This window comes from Melanerpes formicivorus, unplaced genomic scaffold (genome assembly GCF_026170545.1).
Source record: "Melanerpes formicivorus ecotype bairdi unplaced genomic scaffold, bMelFor1.0.p_v2 SCAF_39, whole genome shotgun sequence".
Lineage (NCBI taxonomy): Eukaryota > Metazoa > Chordata > Aves > Piciformes > Picidae > Melanerpes > Melanerpes formicivorus.
Genome location: NW_027142391.1, coordinates 5,967,601 through 5,984,632, shown reverse-complemented (window position 1 = coordinate 5,984,632; position 17,032 = coordinate 5,967,601). Strand labels below are relative to the sequence as shown.

General features: G+C 44.7%; 1 protein-coding gene and 1 long non-coding RNA gene across 11 annotated transcripts in view; one reads left to right on the top strand and one right to left on the bottom strand.

Moving 5' to 3' along the window:
- The window catches only part of LOC137451179 (uncharacterized), a 29,253-nt gene extending 21,693 nt beyond the window's left edge, over positions 1 to 7,560 (top strand). For 4 of the 5 annotated variants that reach the window (XR_010989737.1, XR_010989738.1, XR_010989741.1 and 1 more), the window contains exon 5: positions 6,888 to 7,559. This is a non-coding gene — a long non-coding RNA (uncharacterized lncRNA). Of the gene's footprint in view, positions 1 to 6,887 lie in introns of all 5 variants that reach the window. The other variant, XR_010989739.1, reaches the window with a different exon arrangement.
- Positions 1 to 17,032, bottom strand: part of VPS13D (vacuolar protein sorting 13 homolog D) — a 101,284-nt gene that overhangs the window by 6,915 nt on the left and 77,337 nt on the right. For all 6 annotated transcript variants that reach the window (XM_068158467.1, XM_068158468.1, XM_068158466.1 and 3 more), the window contains 2 exons: positions 15,616 to 15,748; positions 13,997 to 14,192 (listed from right to left, as the gene is read on the bottom strand). In XM_068158467.1, the coding sequence (XP_068014568.1) occupies positions 13,997 to 14,192; positions 15,616 to 15,748 (329 nt within the window). The remainder of the gene's footprint in view (positions 1 to 13,996; positions 14,193 to 15,615; positions 15,749 to 17,032) is intronic.

Below are 17,032 nucleotides of genomic sequence, written 5' to 3'. Positions count from 1 at the left end.
GCCTCTTAGACACATAAGGAGGATTCACCTGTGCAGGGTACGGTTACACAGTTACACAACAGCATTGTTGTCCTTCTGAACCTACCCCAGAGGTAACAGTGAGTGCCTGTTTTTACCTATTAGCTTCTTACAAAGTAGTCAACAAAAGTACTCATTTGCCTTCACAGGATCTGAAATGCTGAGGCAAAGTCCTAAAGGGTTCCAGCCACTGCCATTCAATTCTTGCTGCTTGTCCTACTTCCTAGCAGTGAAATGGCAGAATTCCATTTACCCCAGAGGCCTCCATTGGCTGTTAAAGCCCTACAGCACCTGTAGCTTCTATTGACAAGTGCAAATAGTAAACCTAGTTTCTTAACTAGTGGCCAGTCAATAGCTTTTACTGGTAAGCATTCAGGACAGATAGATACCATCCACATGGGAGCAAGCAGCAATGTTGCATTATTGCTTTCACATTAACCATCTTTCAGATAAGCATCCAACTGTGCTATTTCCTCTAATAGCACTCTGAGAAGGGGTAGCTATGGCACAGCAAGCAAGACTGCTGTGTAAAGATGAAAGAACAGGGCCTTCTGTTTAGACCTGCCCCACAGAGCATAGAAGATGGGTGAGCACTGGTTTCCAGTGTCTGGGCCAGAGGCATCTCAGTACCTACAGAAGTACAGGGCACCACAGTGACTTTCTGGAAGGCTTGGCAATTGCTGAGCTGAGGGTTTGGTTGTCTGTTTCTAGGCTGTGTTTTTGCTTTTAAATGGAAACACTTAGGAGTGCCATGCTTGCTGTCCCCGTGCTCTTCCTCCATGCTAAAAAGTTGATCCCAGTGATAAAAGATAATTCTCATTTAAGTGGTAAGGTCAGCTCCTTTTCAACTAAGTGCCACTAGTGCTAGCATAAATCACACTGGTTTAGTCCATCAGCCCCTGGCAAACTCGTGTGTTTGGTCTGGGCAGCTAAAAACATTCCACAGTAGAACACAGTTTTAGATTTTTTTTTTCCATCTAGGACTGTGTTCTCCTGTCTCCAGTTAGGTTCTGTAAATAACAAGCAACACTGATGAAACACAAAAAGCTGAGGATTTGTAAAGCAGGATGAACGGTGGTGTGCCCACATCTGTGTTACATTAAACATGCACTCAACAGCTCTGCTGATTCCTTTTTAATAAGCACACAAAGGCAATACAAGACAGAAATGCCCTCACGTCTACTAGTCACAGCAGGGAAGAGTGCTGCTGAATGAAGACACAAAGAGATTGGAAATAGTGTCAGAAGGTTGAGGCACAGACTCCGGTTCCTCACTGTTCAGGCAAAGCTGAACACTGCAGAGTCTCACTTCAGATGACTCTGCACACACTAAACCAGTGAGCAGTGTTAATTGCTTGGCTTTTGCTTGACAGTTCACAGAATTCCTGTGATTCAGTTGGCCAGTTTAAAGGCAGAGGTTTTGTCACCAGAGCCACTGATGCACAGAAGTTGTTCAGGGACTGCTGGTGATAATTATTTACCAACTTGGCCAAGAGACATCACGTTGTGCAGAATGACTTATCCTGTCCCTTCACCTTCACCCCTCTGGGTACCCCTGGAGGTTTGCACTGCCAGGTACACAGATCTGATGCTCGCTGAGGTGCATCAGTATCCAGTGGCTTTGAGAACAGTAACCATTACACAGCTTTGAGTCTTTTGGACCTAAAACATTTCCTTGACAATGACCTAGACTGCTTTGACAAAAACATTAACAAAACTCAGAAGGTCTGAAAACTCAGTCTGAAAAACACTCCACTTCTGCTTCTCTAGCCAAATCTGCTTCTTTCTGTCTCCTCACTATCACACCCAGAGTAATCATTCAGAATAAAAACAACTTTAGGAAATGTAGCAATTTCTCCCCAGAGAAAAGCAGCAGCAAGGACAGACTGTGACTGATAAAGGCCCCTAAAGCCATTACTTAATGGAAGAGGCGGCTCTTCACAGAGACTTCACCCTGCCTGCCACCAGAACCCCAAGTCCAGTCTAGCTGGCAAACACCAGTGAGCAAGTAGTCAGCCTCCTAAGCCCTTCACAGAGATCCCTGGCCACAAGACTCTCCCCTACACACTAGTAATAATTTCCTTCAGCTAGACCCAGTTGTTGCTGCCAGAACTTCCATCAACTGTCATCAACATGTTGCATTCATAAAGGTGTTCCAGTTTAACAGCCTCATCATTCCAACCTGTTTAAAACAGTAACTCCCTGGTTCTGGTATAGCTCACACTCTGTCAGTGTTTCCATTGTAAACTTGTTTTTTCAGGTTTACATAAAATTTATTGATAAAAGCCTGCTCTGGGCTGTAACTTGGCCTACAGACTTTCAGCCTGGGAACAATTTTTTTATCCCCTTGAAATAATGATAAAACAACCTTAGTTCAAACAAAGGAAAATTGGCAGGTAATGTAAGCCTGTGAAACAGTTCAATTGCTGCTTGTATTGTGAAGAAATAATATCAGACCTGTTGCTTGGCTCTGGAGAAAGCCTGGTTCATAAATGCAGGGAGTGCTTCGTCTAAGGAGGCTTTAGTGCCTTTCAGACATCAAGACATGATTTGATCTGATAAAGGAGGAACAGCTTTGCTACTTCTATCACATTTAGATGGATATTAGGAAAAATTCCTGCACTGAATGAGTGGTTAAGCCCTGGAACAGGCTGCCCAGGGAAGTGGTGGAAGCACCGTTCCGGGAAGTGTTCAAAAACTGAGCAGATGAGGGGCTTAGGGACATGGCTTAGCGGCGGATTTGGCAGTGTTAGGTTAATGGTTAGGCTCAGTGGTTTTGGAGGTCTTTCCCAACCTGAACAATTCTATAAAATACATGACAACTGGAATACCTGCTACCAGTGCTCCAGTTCAGCCCTGGCTGCCAGTGTCATCATCCCATATGGAGCACCTCTCCTATGAGGACAGACTGAAGGAGTTGGGGCTGTTCAGTCTGCAGAAGAGAAGGCTCCGAGGTGACCTCATTGTGGCCTTCCAGTATCTGAAGGGGGCCTACAGGAAGGCTGGGGAAGGACTTCTCAGGATCTCAGGGAGTGATAGGACTAGGGGGAATGGAATGAAGCTGGAGGTGGGGAGATTCAGGCTGGAGGTGAGGAGGAAGTTCTTCACCATGAGAGTGGTGAAACCCTGGAATGGGTTGTCCAGGGAGGTGGTCGGGGCCCCGTCCCTGGAGGTGTTTAAGACCAGGCTGGATGAGGCTCTGGCCAGGCTGATCTAGTGTGGGGTGTCCTTGCCCATGGCAGGGGGGTTGGAACTAGATGATCCTTGTGGTCCCTTCCAACCCTGAATGATACTATGATAATTCAGAAAACAGCAGAGGCAGAACTTGTCTCTCAGTCATGCAGTGGGAGGACACAGTGTAAGGCACGCTCAGAAGTGGCAGAATCAATGGTCTGTAAGCAAGGTATACCCTAAAAACTCCCCTCAAAGTTCACCTGTGACAGCCACCCCCTCCAGCAGCAGCAGCCATACCTCAGGATCATCAGGGTGACAGATGAAAACAAACCTGAGCCATTTTTGTTTCCCATCTGTGTATCATACCACATCTTTGGCAAATACTTAAAATCCCCTCTTTCCACAGTTCTTTCCTTACTGATTTTGTTTCAAGTGCTAAACCCTTGCAATAGGCAGGAATGTCCCCTGCAGCTCCTGAGCAGAAGGAGACAGACAGCATTATTTTTATGTGTGCCTGAGAACGTTAAATGGCTTGGGCCTGGTTTCAGACAAACCTCTGGCAGTCTGGATTGCACGTTCTGCTGTGACTCTGCTGGCAGACAGCAGTGCTCTATTTCAAAGGGTAAGTGCAGTTGCCTCCTTCCCAGTGTTGGACTTTGGGGCTGCAGTTCCCAACAGGCAGATGATTTCTGGAAGAGATGAGGCCTGAACCCAGAGATCTGGCAGGGCTCTGTGCTGGAATTCACTCACCAGTTCAGACACTGATGCTTTTAAGGTGTGTTCCAAGGCACAGGCAGTGCAGTCAGCCCCAGTGCTAGATTTGGCATTAGAATGTCTCAGTTAGATGCAAGAATGTGTAAAATCATGAGCCAGACAGCTCCCTGCTGACTACATATCTGAGGAAGCTTATATGCACCGTTTATTCCAGCAAATGCATGGAATATATTGTGCTTGTTAAAAGCGTTCCCCAAATGCTAGTTTCAGGCAGAAACATGCAAATAAACGGTGCCTAGGGTTAAAACCTCCCACTTACAGGCAAATCCCTCCTCTTCTGAGGGATCTACCAGCTCAGATGCTGAAGACCTTTATCCGACCCAACATACTTCTAGGAGTACTACAGCATGCTGAAGAAGCAACTGTTTATCATTCAGGCTGTTCCTGCCAACTCCTCAGAGATGTACTCTTCTCCCCCCTGCCCCATCCCCTTTCGTATTTAAGATCAAAACAAAACTGAAGACTACTCATTGGGTTTATGATTGCATACAACCTGTCCAGGCTCCAAGTTCAAAAGGAAGTGAGAAGAGCTTAATAAGACATCAAGAATCACTTTCAACCCAGCAGAGCAGCAGATGCACCCATCCAAACAGCACACTCTTAGGACATCTGCAACGACATCTGTATTACAAGCCTCCAGTCTGGGTAGGGTGTGTGTGCCTGTGTACTAGAAAACTGCCTGGCACTGACACCAATCATACTCTGCACCCAGCAGTGGTCACCTGCTCCACCTCTGACTGCAGTAGCTGTGCAGCAAACCAACACTGTCTCAAGCACATTGATAGCACCAACCTTAAGGAGTGAACACCTCAGTTTCCAGTCTCCCTTACTGATCACAGAGTGATGACCAGAGCAGTCACCTTAGTTTCCTGTCTCACAAATGAGTTGAAAAATGCTCAAATTCACCTTCTCAGTGTAAAAACTCTTAGCAGGGATTGCTGGCAAGCACCTATCCAAAAGACATGAACTGAACGTGCCTTAGTCAAGGTTAAAGAGCCCAGGGCCATAATGGTTCTGTGCTATGATGCACAGGGAGGTCTTAAAACTTCTGAACAGTCTGCTGACAGGCAGGGCTGGGTAGCAGACAAAGCATTTGTCTTATTTGTGTGCTCACATTTGCAAGAGTCCCATCAAAACCCATCCGTGCTGGCCAAGCAACACCCCTGTGTTGTAAATGCAAGCACAGTCACTGAGTGCAACAGGAAGGTTTCTGACTGTACTCCTACCTTTCTAGGAAAGCAAATCCATTTGGGGAAAGAAAGCAAACCAGAGGCCCCTGCCCAGCACCAGGACATTAGCTGCTAGGTGTGTGTGAAGAGCTGTGTGACACGAACTCAGATGTGTTTTCCCTTCAGACCCTCCTTGGTACGATTGTCAGCTGATACAGCCAGGCCTGCAGCAGGCATGGCAAAGTCCTCTAGCACAGACTTCACCTAGGGAAAAGGTACTCAAGAAGCTTGTTTTGATCTTTAAAGTTAGCAGTTGCAAGAGCAAGTCAACTCAACTGGCTGTACTTAGAGAACTGATAAAGAGCGTTCCACATGTTAACAGCAATATTAGGTGGAAAAATTATCTATAAAAATCCCAGCCACATGCTCAATGAGGTGACATCAAGGCAATAAAGAGCTCCATCTGCATGAAAGAGTCTGTGGAGCAATCCGGAACACATCCCCGAACAAACAAGCTCTGTGGATGAAGTAGCACTGAACAGAAAAAAAAGTGGCTTGGGGTTTGTTTTGTGAGGGGTGGGGTGGGGGGGTATAAAAATAAATCAATAATCAGTTTTGCCTATTTTTCTCAGGTCACTTTATAAATCTGCTGCACATGAGGAATCAGACACACATGGGGATTTCTCTTTTTCAGCCCAAGGAAAGCAAGCTGAAGGTTTACATTTTTAATAGCAATGTGCCTATTTCTGAATGGCAGCAGTATATATTACATGCAGTGTGAGAGGGTTAAACAGGACAGCCTCAACTCTTTATAAACTTTTGCCCTCTGGATATGTACTCATTGGCTGCTGTACAAGACTTGAGCTGTATTACACGCCTTAACGATATGGTTCAACTGTCGGTCAGGCTCAGGGCCTGGCAATAGGCCAGACCGCAATCAATGGGACACAAACCTCCCCCTTTCAGATCATCACGCAGGCTCATATTATCTCCTTTTTGTCGTGCTGGTTAAATTTATGGAGCAGAACCCCGAAGCTGCATTCCTTGGCTTGGGCCGGCCCACGCGGGCCTCCCTTTGTTTGGTACTGTAAGCGAGGCGTGCTTTGGAGGATTGCAGGGTTGTTAGTTCAGGCACTGACTGTTTGCTCATGACTGAAATGAAAAGAGTTCAGTGGAAGGGCAAAAGGACAGCACAAGTGTAAAACCCCATCCCAGCAGGCCCTGGGCTCTCATCTACAGCCTCTGGACTAGGACTGAACAGAAAACCTCACCCTTAATGATAAAGGAAAACCGTCTACTAACAGGTAAACAGCCTAGCAGGACCTCGGCACATCCCCTGCCCCAAGGTCCTTTGCTTTCAAGTAAGCCTGTAATTACTACATAAATATGAACCTCATCTGGCTTCCAGTCCTGCTCAGGAGTGGTGTTAGTTTTAAAGCAGTGCTGTGTGTCTGAATTTGAAAACAGAACATGTCAGTGCAAAGAGCACTACCTGCCCAGCCACTACCCTTTTAAACATGTGCAGCAACCTCAGAGAACCTGATCCATCATATTTGTGCTTGAATGCAGGATGTAGCAAGGAATTCTAGCAAAGCACAAGAGTACTGGGAACAGAGTACTTTGTGTATAATGAGCATTTCCTGCAGTTTTATATTTGGTCTCAGAATAGAAGAAAATCTCCCTTTGGGTATGCTCAGACACTCTCTACTCAAAACTTTATTACATGCTAATTAAAAGCCACTCCTTGATACAGGTCACAAAACTAAGGAGGTAAAGAAACTTCTAGTGTGGTCTCAAGGCAAAATCATCTGGAGTGAGAGCACATGGGAAGACACCTGAAAAGACAAGACACCTGAAAAGATACCTAACAACACACCAGGAATCTTGCTGATGAGGCAGGAAATGGAAGGTACTGTGTGCTCATGCCTCAGCACTAAACACCTATGCTTACCTTCATCACTACTCACACCAGTAAAACTTATTCCCAGAAGCTACCCTAGACCTGCTGTACCAGACTTCACCCCTTTGGCACCACAAGCAGATGTTTCAGGACATGAGGTCACACAGCCACTGCACTGGCAAGCAGCTCACCCCATTTGTGCTTTAGGAGTAAGTAAATAAACAAAATGCTCTATTCCTGTTGCACTACACCAGTTTCATCTCTCCTGCTATTTTTATGAACTGAAAATACCAGTAAGAGGGCCAAAAGATATTAGAAAACCCACAGAATGTGTATTAAAGTTGTTTTAGTTGTGGGGATCAAGTCTGACTGGTTTAATGCTGTCTGATGATCTGTCCTGGTACATTCCAGCAGACACGTCTGTTTTGAATAAAGCTTTTGTTCCCTTCTGGAGCTCATACGTCTCAACTTATCCCACCTCGTCCTAAGCAAGTAGATTTGTGAATGGAAGTCGTGGACACTTTATTGCCTGGTCTTTGGTGACTTTTTAGACTGTTCTGCTGTGGCTAATGCATGAACATAGTTTTTCAAAGCCTCTCCAATTCAGTGCTCGGAGGTAGCACTGTGGAGCAGTTCAGTCTGCAGCTCTGTGGTTGATCCAGCCCAAGCAAACTGTTACATGCAAACAACAGCATCATTCAGCAGAGTGCTTTCTGAATGAGGGTCAGAGAAAGATACCACTGCCAGAAAACAGGACTCCTGCACCACACTAAAAGCTGTGCCTTTTACTTTTTTGCCTTCATGTCCAAAAGCTTTTGCTAAAACAGATGAGACAAAAGTAGGCAGGCTCCAGAAAAATAGCTATAGCCAAAAGAAGAAAACATTTCTCCCTGTCTGGTAAACAGCAAATGTTGTCAAATGGGCACACAGTACAGCATTCTGGAATAGGCTGCCCAGGGGCCTTGTGGGTGCCTCCTGCCTGGGGGTGTTCAAAGCCAGGCTGGGTGAGGCCTTGAGCAGCTGAAACTAATGGAGAGGTCTCCCTGCCCATGGTGGGGAGGTTTGAGTAGATGATCTCTAAGGTTTCTTCCAACCTGAGCCTAGGAGTCTACAATGCTCTGAATTGTCAGATCAGTAGAATCAATCTGTGGGAATTCCAGCCAAGGACTTGCCAGCTCTTTTGCAGAAGGCAGTTAATAATTAGAATAGAATAAACCAGGTTGGAAGAGACCTTCAAGATCATCACGTCCAACCCATCATCCAACACCACCCAACCAACTAAACCACGGCACCAAGCACCCCATCAAGTCTCCTCCTGAACACCTCCAGTGATGGTGACTTCACCACCTCCTCAGGCAGCCCATTCTAATGGGCAATCACTCTCTCTGTGTAAAACTTCCTCCTAACCTCCAACCTAAACCTCCCCTGGCGCAGCCTGAGACTGTGTCCTCTTGTTCTGGTACTGGTTGCCTGGGAGAAGAGACCAACCTCTGCCTGTCTACAACCCCCCTTGGCCTACCCCCTGCCTCCCTGAAGAGCACCTTGGATGTAAGCCCCATTGGAAGAGGTTACCTACAGCAATAGATTCTGCTGTGGCAAAGCAAAAACAGGCTTTAAACAAAGGAAACTACATGAGTTTTAACTAAAGGTTTAGCACTCCCTATTGGACCTCAAACCATCTAGAACTTTTTTGCTAATATGAAATGCTAAATTTTACTAAGTAAAGACTCAACTTTATGACTAGTCATGGTAGGATTACACTGAGATTCAGAAGTGGGGCAGCAGCATGCTCCATCCTCAATTCTCAGGAGTTTAAGCACTCCAGAAGAGTAACCACGTCCCAACTGCCTGAATTCCTTCCGTAGAGCTTTAAGGGGAAGCAGAGCAGTGAGTATGCAAAGCAATCCTGACAGGATTCCACTCCCAGTCAAATACAATCATTCCTTGAGACTTCTCTGACAAAAAGCCGTATTCGTTTCTTGACATGCAGCATTAGAGACACTTCTGTGCAGTCCAGGGAAGACTGCACTCTCCCTAACCCAGGTCATTCCTTTGGAAAAGAATTCTGCATACAGCCAAGAACAAATTAAGTCATTGCTACAGAAAGCTGTAGAAAAGGGAACCACAGTCACAACTACAAGCCTGAAGCATCCCTTGGCAACAAGCAGCACTCTCTGAATAAACAAAAGGAACAGAGAACCATTCCCTGTGCATTCTGAAGGGCAGCTTTATTTCTTTAGAATTCATTTTAGGTCAGAGATGGTGGATGATTGGCTCTTTCTACTTACAAAACTAGAATTGTGCCTTTTCAGAAAATGAATTAAAGTTTCAAGATTAAATTCTCCCTATTCAGAGTCACAGGATTGCAGCTTGAAGAACTGCTCCCCAGCCCTGCAAAGCTACCTTCACTTATGCAACAAGCAAGAACAGAACAGAACAGAAGCTCCAAGAGAACTACACAGAATTATCCCTGGTAAGTTAAAAGCCAACAGACAAATAGTGAGCAGGTGAGACTGGGAACAGAAAATTAGTAAAGCAGGGAGAAGTGTTGCTGAGATGCTGCAAAATATGTGGGCACAAAACCAGACCTGCTTATGTTCAAGGATCTAGGAAAAGCAGCATGTGAAATTGTATCTGGAGAGGACAAGCTAAGAGGTGTTTAAAACTCCAGTGAGGACAGTGAAGTACTAAAGAACCTGAAGAGTCAGAAATATAGCAGGAAATTAAATGGGATTCAACCTACAAAATTGCAGCCTGGTTCATCTGGGGAAAAATTACCCAGATCACAATTACTAAATGACAAGGAGGTATCTGCACAGCAGTCAAATAAAACAAAACATGAAACCTCTTGGGGGGAAAAGAGTGAGCTGAAAACTGGCCATCAATTTGCAGCATGCTATGGCAGAACAGGCAGCAGAGTTTTGGATGAGCTGCAGAGCACTGCCCGTCACAGAACAGGGCCCTGGCAGTCCCTTTTCACACACCACTGATGGGAACTTACAGACTGGGGGGATTTCAAAGTAACTCAACAGCAGTGATGGAACAATCTGGATGGACTAATGGCAGAAGAATGTAAACCCATAAAAGCAAGCTCAGCAGTGACTGAAGGTGGGAGGTAGGGCTAGGACTGAGGAACAGCCAATGTCTGCAGCCACTTAATGATACCACCAGGAGTAAAATGGACAAAGTTGCTCAAAAGAAAACAGCTCATTTGAGAAAACAGTTCACTGTAAAGACCTCTTACCCCACTGGGAAAAAGAGAGGATATGAAGGAAGACACACTGCCCAAGTTTACAGATCAGACTGATAAATCAGCTCAAGTGTCCCGTGTGCACCATTGCCAGATTTACACAACACACTCAGTATTTTCTCTCTGGCTTCTAGGAAAATCTTAGGAAGGGTTTACCAGGAGAGGAACAATGTCTCCTTCACCAGAGCTGTGGCCCACACACAACTGACATGACTGTAAAGACTCCTGAAATCAGACCTAAGTAAATGCAAGGCCAGGCCAGGCCAGGCTTTGGACACATAGAGGGTCAGGCAATATTTAAAACGTGAGACTAGACTCTTTGCAGTGTGTCAGCTGAGTTAGCGTTCCAGACAATCAGGGACAGCATTTCTGCTGCTTCTCATCTCCCTGATACTCATGCTCTTCAGTTTTTGACTGCTGAAATCACAACTAAAAGAGAAGAAATTCTTCAGCTAAGCTTTTTCTGTGGCCACTAATGGCTTGTCAATCTCAGTTCCCTGACAGAATTCATTAGAATTGGGTAGGTCATGAAGTTATCTCCTTGCTTCCACATTTCATAACGTGGCTGCCAGTGAAGAACACAAACCCTTGCAGCAGCAGTTCAAGAATAATCTTAAACTTGCACTGACCTGGCAGAAGCCTGAGAGAAAGCCATAATGGCAGTTTCCTGCACTACTTAAGTCAGACACACATCTAAATATAAATGTTCTTTACTTGTGCTACACTAGGACTTAAAACACGTTTCCAGGAGAGAGCTTTCCAAGCATATCTAGAGACATAACAGCTTTCCTGTTTTAAACCAGTCTTTAAGACTTTTGGCAGTATATGACAAATATGGAAATAATCAGCACTCTTGTATGTGACACCAGAGTACTTGGAACACATAAAACCCACTCAAAAAAAGGTATCAAGTCACAGGCATTAACTGTTTATAAATTAGAAGTATTCTGGATTGTCAGTGGCTATTTCATGCTCTCATCTGCATCCAAATTGAAAGTATTGAGGCAGTTTTAGTCACAACTAACAAATACCAGGGTGAGAGATTGCCTCAAGTCCAGCCCAAAATCAGAGTTAAAAGCTATTTTCTTGTACCTCGCAGACATCTTTTAAACTACCACCATGAGCTGCACAGCCACCATCTGCACCTCAGCTGTATGTTGGGCTCCATGTCTACATACATGGTTTGTGCTTGCTGCAGGAGCCCCAGTACAGATCAACACACCTGATGTCTGTGGCATGGTCACAGGAGCACCAGCTACAGGGTCCTCCTTGCTCTTCTCTTCAGTACCTTTACTGGAATCAGAACATGTCTTTCAGGAAAAAACTACAACCTCTACTAAAATTCCTCTCACTCCAAACTGATCCAGTGGTTGAAGTCAAGCAGCTTCAGTTCAGGGCTTTTTAAAAGATCAACCCTGTCATTAGAGAATTGCAAGGTGTAGATTATAATCTACAGTTGTGGATCATGCTATTTAAATGCAGCTGTAATTAACTGGTTGACTCCACTCTGCACCAGTACCAGAAACTTACACACATGCTCTCAGCCTCACCATGAGGTCAAGATGGCTCTTATCACATTCTTCAATTGTTCAGAGCTGCACTTGAGATGTCGCTGTCATGAACTTCTTCTCATCAGGGTTAGCTGGTTTTGTACTTTGCTTGGAAGAGTCAACACAGCCCAGCAGGCTTAAAGAGAATATTCAACTACAGCCAGCAGCTTGGGTTTGGAACACTGTTCTACTTGGATTCCAAACCACACATACTTGAACAGTTAACAAATGCAGCAGGGGGATACTGGTACACAGCAGTCTGAAAAATGTACAAATCCTTTGTTGCCTTTTTTTTTCAGGCCCCAAAAGAACAATTTGGTTGCTTCATTATATAAGCACACTGAAAAGATGATTCCTTACCAAACAAAACATGAGTGCAAGGTTGCTTATAGGTGGGGGTGTGGGTTTTGTTGTGGGGTTTTCTCCTACACAATCTACATATTCTCAGGTACACTTATTGATCTAAGAAGGTTCTGATTGGATTTTGTAGATTAGAGGAGTGTAGTCATTCTGAAAGGTTGATCTTGGTGGGTTTGGTTGGGGCTTTTTTGCTTTTTCCTTGTAGAAGGCTGCTGGGTGAGAAGCTTTTTGCAGAGGGGGTAGACACTACAATCATTTCACAGTGCTCATCTGTGGCAGCAGTAGTTTAGAATCTTGTGGAAGCAGAAATGAAGCTCAGCTCATCTGTCTTAATCTCATCTCTTAACTGACAGTTAACAAGTTAAAGTGAAATATGTCACACAGGCAAACACAAGCTAGAGATAAGGTGGTTGGAAGCCCTCCCTCTCCCTGCTGCTACCAAGTTTGTCAGCTGTTGATAACATCATGGCTACTGGGTACAGGCATTGTCTCACAGAAATATGAATTAAGTGTGTGTGTATCTTGAGACAAACTGTAACAACACAGCCCAGCTAACAGGAGAGCCAGGTGTGCCCACCTTCAACTCAGTCTGCAGGCACAGAATCAGACACAGAGAAGCAGAACAGGAGGTGAGTCTTCTCAGGAATGCACTCAGGAGCTCTGATGAAACTGTGTATGTGCTTACCAAACTAATCCCTGACCTCTTGGTTTTACAAACCAGCTAGGTACCGAACACGGAAGACACTTACATGTAAGCACTTCCATTTGCACAACAAATTACACCTAGGTTCATTCTTCAAAGCTTCCTGCACCTCACTCTCACTTCATCAAGCTTATTGTTCTTTACTGACACACTGATGGTAGACAGTTCAAGAGTCCAAGCATGGTGTAATAAAACACAGGAAATGGAAAAGCCAAATGGGAAGACAAAACAACCAGAAACCCCAGCACCCTGCAAACATTCTTCTGTAAGCTTGCTGACAATAAAATTTACTTAGGGTTTTCTTTCACTTCTTCAGCACGCAGGAGCTCGTGTACATCCAACAGGACTTCCTGGCACAATCCTGTTCCTATAAAGTAAACTCTTGGCCACAAAAAGAACTTTCTCTCAGGGCAGCCTTTTTAGAACTCAGCCTACTCCCACACTGTCAGGGCTAAAGAACATTCATTTACTTTAAACAGTCATCGTAGAGACCACACTGTGCTAGTAACTGAACACAGGAAGGAAGCCAAAGCATCTGTGCTGGTGTGCTGACACTTAACATCCACAGACACTGCTGTGCAGGCAAACCTGCATCACCACTGCTGCTGTGCAGGCAAACCTGCATCACCACTGCTGCTGTGCAGGCAAACCTGCATCACCACTGCTGCTGTGCAGGCAAACCTGCATCACCACTGCTGCTGTACAACAAGAACATTATTAGACAATGACTCTGGACTGGTGTCAGAACTCAAATCTTTGAAGAGCTGTTTTTCTTCTACACAGCTAAGTGGAAGCTGGAGGTAGAGCAGGGAGAACTCTCCCATGTCAATTCTGTAGCAGGATTCCATGGTAGAAGTTTTATCTCATTACATGTAGCCTTTTAAATATTTGGCTTTAATCTAGTGCTGTAACTTAGTAATTCCTGGTTTATGTTGTGGCTTTTCACTCATAGTATCAACATCTGTTCAAGAATTGGACAAAACGGGCTGTACCACTACTAACAGCTGACAGTAAACTTGATTAGTGTTTCTTTGGGTAAGGAAAGACAACCAGATCAGGAATTGCAGCAGGTATTCAAACAGGTTCTCACAGCACTGACCTGGGGCCGCTGAGAGTCGCAGTGTCCCTCACTGCCTGTGCAGCTTCCGATGCAAAATCCAGAGCTCCAGCCACAGGTTTGGTTACTGTGCCAACCAGCCCCTTCCCAAGGCCTGAGATGAAACCACTGACACCTCCCTCAGTTTTCACACCTTCGACTGTTGAAGTTATTACACTTGTCAATCCTCCAATGATACCTGGCAAAGACAAGAGCAGCAAAGTAGGTCAGCAGCACTGCCTCTCAGAGCTACAGAGCCATGTCACCGCTGATGCTGGCTGCCTGAATGATTTACTGTGGAGCTGGACAAACACACTGTGCACTTCGTGTAACACAAAACCTGCTCCAAAACTGATTACATTAGCTGGTGACTTTGTATATGTTGTGTACACAGGCAGACACAGACAGCCATACCCCACAGAAAGAGACTGAATCCATCATTCAAAATGTATGCTCTAAAATACTCCTATCCTTGTTTATTCCCCAGCTGGATTTACACAAACAGTCCTCAGCTGTTCCTGAGGGGAAGTGGTTACTGACAGTGTGACAGAACTCTGTTACCACAAAAACTTACACCATTTGAGACAGAAAACAGAAAATGCATTTCTCCACTGGAAAAAGACAATTATTTTAAACTTTAAGACTATTTAATTACTGGACAATAAAACACAATGAAATGCTTTTATTAGAGGACTTTTCAGCAAAGCCTGACACAGTTCAGATTTCCTCCATTTCATATGAGTGCTCTGGGTGGGAAGGGATGTTTAGAGGCCATCTAGTCCAACCCCCAGTTTCTGCCATTGTAATTCCTATCAGCCTTCACAGCACACTGCTGTCAGAGACACCTCTCAGGATCCCTTTAAGTACCTGCAGTGTCACTTATGACAGAAGTCCAGCATAAAGCCTCCAGCTCAGCATAGCAAAGGTTTTAGTTGTAGTGCAAGCCAGATGATCTTTACACAGGCTGCAACAGTTGCACTCACCCAATGACATTAAACAAACTGAGTCGAGATGATACAAAATATAAATATTTGATTTAGACTTGGCTCTATTGATTTAGCTTCCTTCAGCAGATAAATCATGAACTAAATTGATGTGAGGTTCTGGCCAAATGAAGATTACTGCACCGCCTTGTACGTAAATTTGTTCCTCTAGTTCTTAGTAGACTTAAAAAAAAACCCAATGCAAAGAGACAAGTGATGCAGTGTTGCTTTCACCCAGGTACTGACTCTGAGGAAGTTCACCTTTCTGAACCAAAACCACAAACCAGAAAGCTGCAATCCTCCCATACTCATTTTTGTTGTAGCGCCTGGCCCTCGAGAAGCCTGTTTGTTCTGGGTATTTAATGCCTCTCCACAGAAACTGAAGCTTTGGATGAATTTTCTTTGAACTAGGATTTTCATTTGCAACAAAAGCTTTTACAGTTACAGGTGAAAAGACTTCATTCCTAAATGTAGCTTCTGCTGGCTTCACAGCTTCCCCCATCCCAACCTGCAAGCATTCAAATTCAAACACAAAGCCTACAACAGCTCCACCTCCCTGGCTTCAAATGATCACCCCAAACTGCTCTTTTCAATCTACTTTTAAGAGAGGAATGAGTTCAGATTAGAGCTCAGGGTTACCATGTGCAAGTCCATGGATTCCAGCCACAAGATGCTCTCCACTGGTTGCAGCGTGGTAGCGAATGTATTCCCGTTCCGTCTGGTGCCTGTTATCCATTGTCTTGCCCAAACCATCTGACAAGGTCCCAGCAAACTGCAAGAGACCAACCTCTGTTACTGAAACAACAAAAGGGCTTTCTCTTGTCTAGATTTACTGAAGGCAATCAATTCTAGCTGTGAAATGGATTTCTACAACTCATCTTGTTACACGTGCAGTCATTCTGTCTTTTGCTGTGCAGAAAGCTCTGAAGTACCTCAGCCTGCGCTTGGGACTGCTGCAGCCTAACTCCTGAGGTGACATTCAGAACCCAAGTAGGTGCCCAGTGGCAGTGGTGAAGCCAAAACAAATGATGTCTGTGAAAGATGTTCCAAAAGGTGCCAGTGACCCAACCTCAACCTCTCAAAAACTCCTAAGAATGTTATTTAGATACAGAGCTGCTCTTCTGCAAAGCTATGTGAAAAGCTTCAAGGCAAATATGCCTGTCATGAAACCAAAACATTTGCAGAGTTAATGAAATTCTTTTTAGTAGCACAACATAGAAATGGCTCTGTGGTGAGAAGAGTGGTGGGGAAGCCAGGCCACGTTCACTGCAGCACATGGGGTGATGTATCCACAGCTTCTACAGACTGTAAACCACAGCAGGAACCCTGAATGTGTGTGTAGAGCACTTTTGTTCCTTACCTTCATCAATACAGGGAAAGACTTGAGACACATTAACAAATGAAAGAGGACATCTAAGTCCAAAAAGGATTTGTTCTGACCATTACTGAGTGTGAGCTAATGAAAATAAGTAAGAATGATCTGGTGACCTTTAGTTTGAGGTAATCAGATATAAACCAGAAGCTTGGTGGAGGGAGGAAAGAAAAGCTGACAAACCCCCTGAAACCTTACCTCATATTCAGGATATTATTCTAGGAAAAGACTCCAAGCAGGCATTTTCCTGGAATAAGCTCTTAAAAATAGCTGTTTTTTGATTGTGTAGTTGGTTCTCTTCTGAACCTCCCCCAGCTAGCATCAGCATTCTTACATTCTCCTGCTTCAATAAGTATTACAAACCCCCTCTGCGGTTAAGGTGTGCACCAGAACACAGCTGAACGCTGGTGTGAAATTCTGATACACCGAAGATTACGAAAGACTCCAGCAGCTGATGTCTGTGCCTGGTGCAATGACAGAGTTCCCCTCCTCTGTGTGTCTAACATGATGGCCACTTTTAGGCACTTCTCTCCAGCTCAGAGACAAACTAGTCCAGTGGCTCCACTTATCTAAACAAGTAGACCTTAACAGCATGAACCAAACTTGTATCCCATGACCCTTCTTGTAACTCAGCGCTATGGACACTAAGCAGAGCCTGGTGATCAGTGACTGAATTACTTCTGA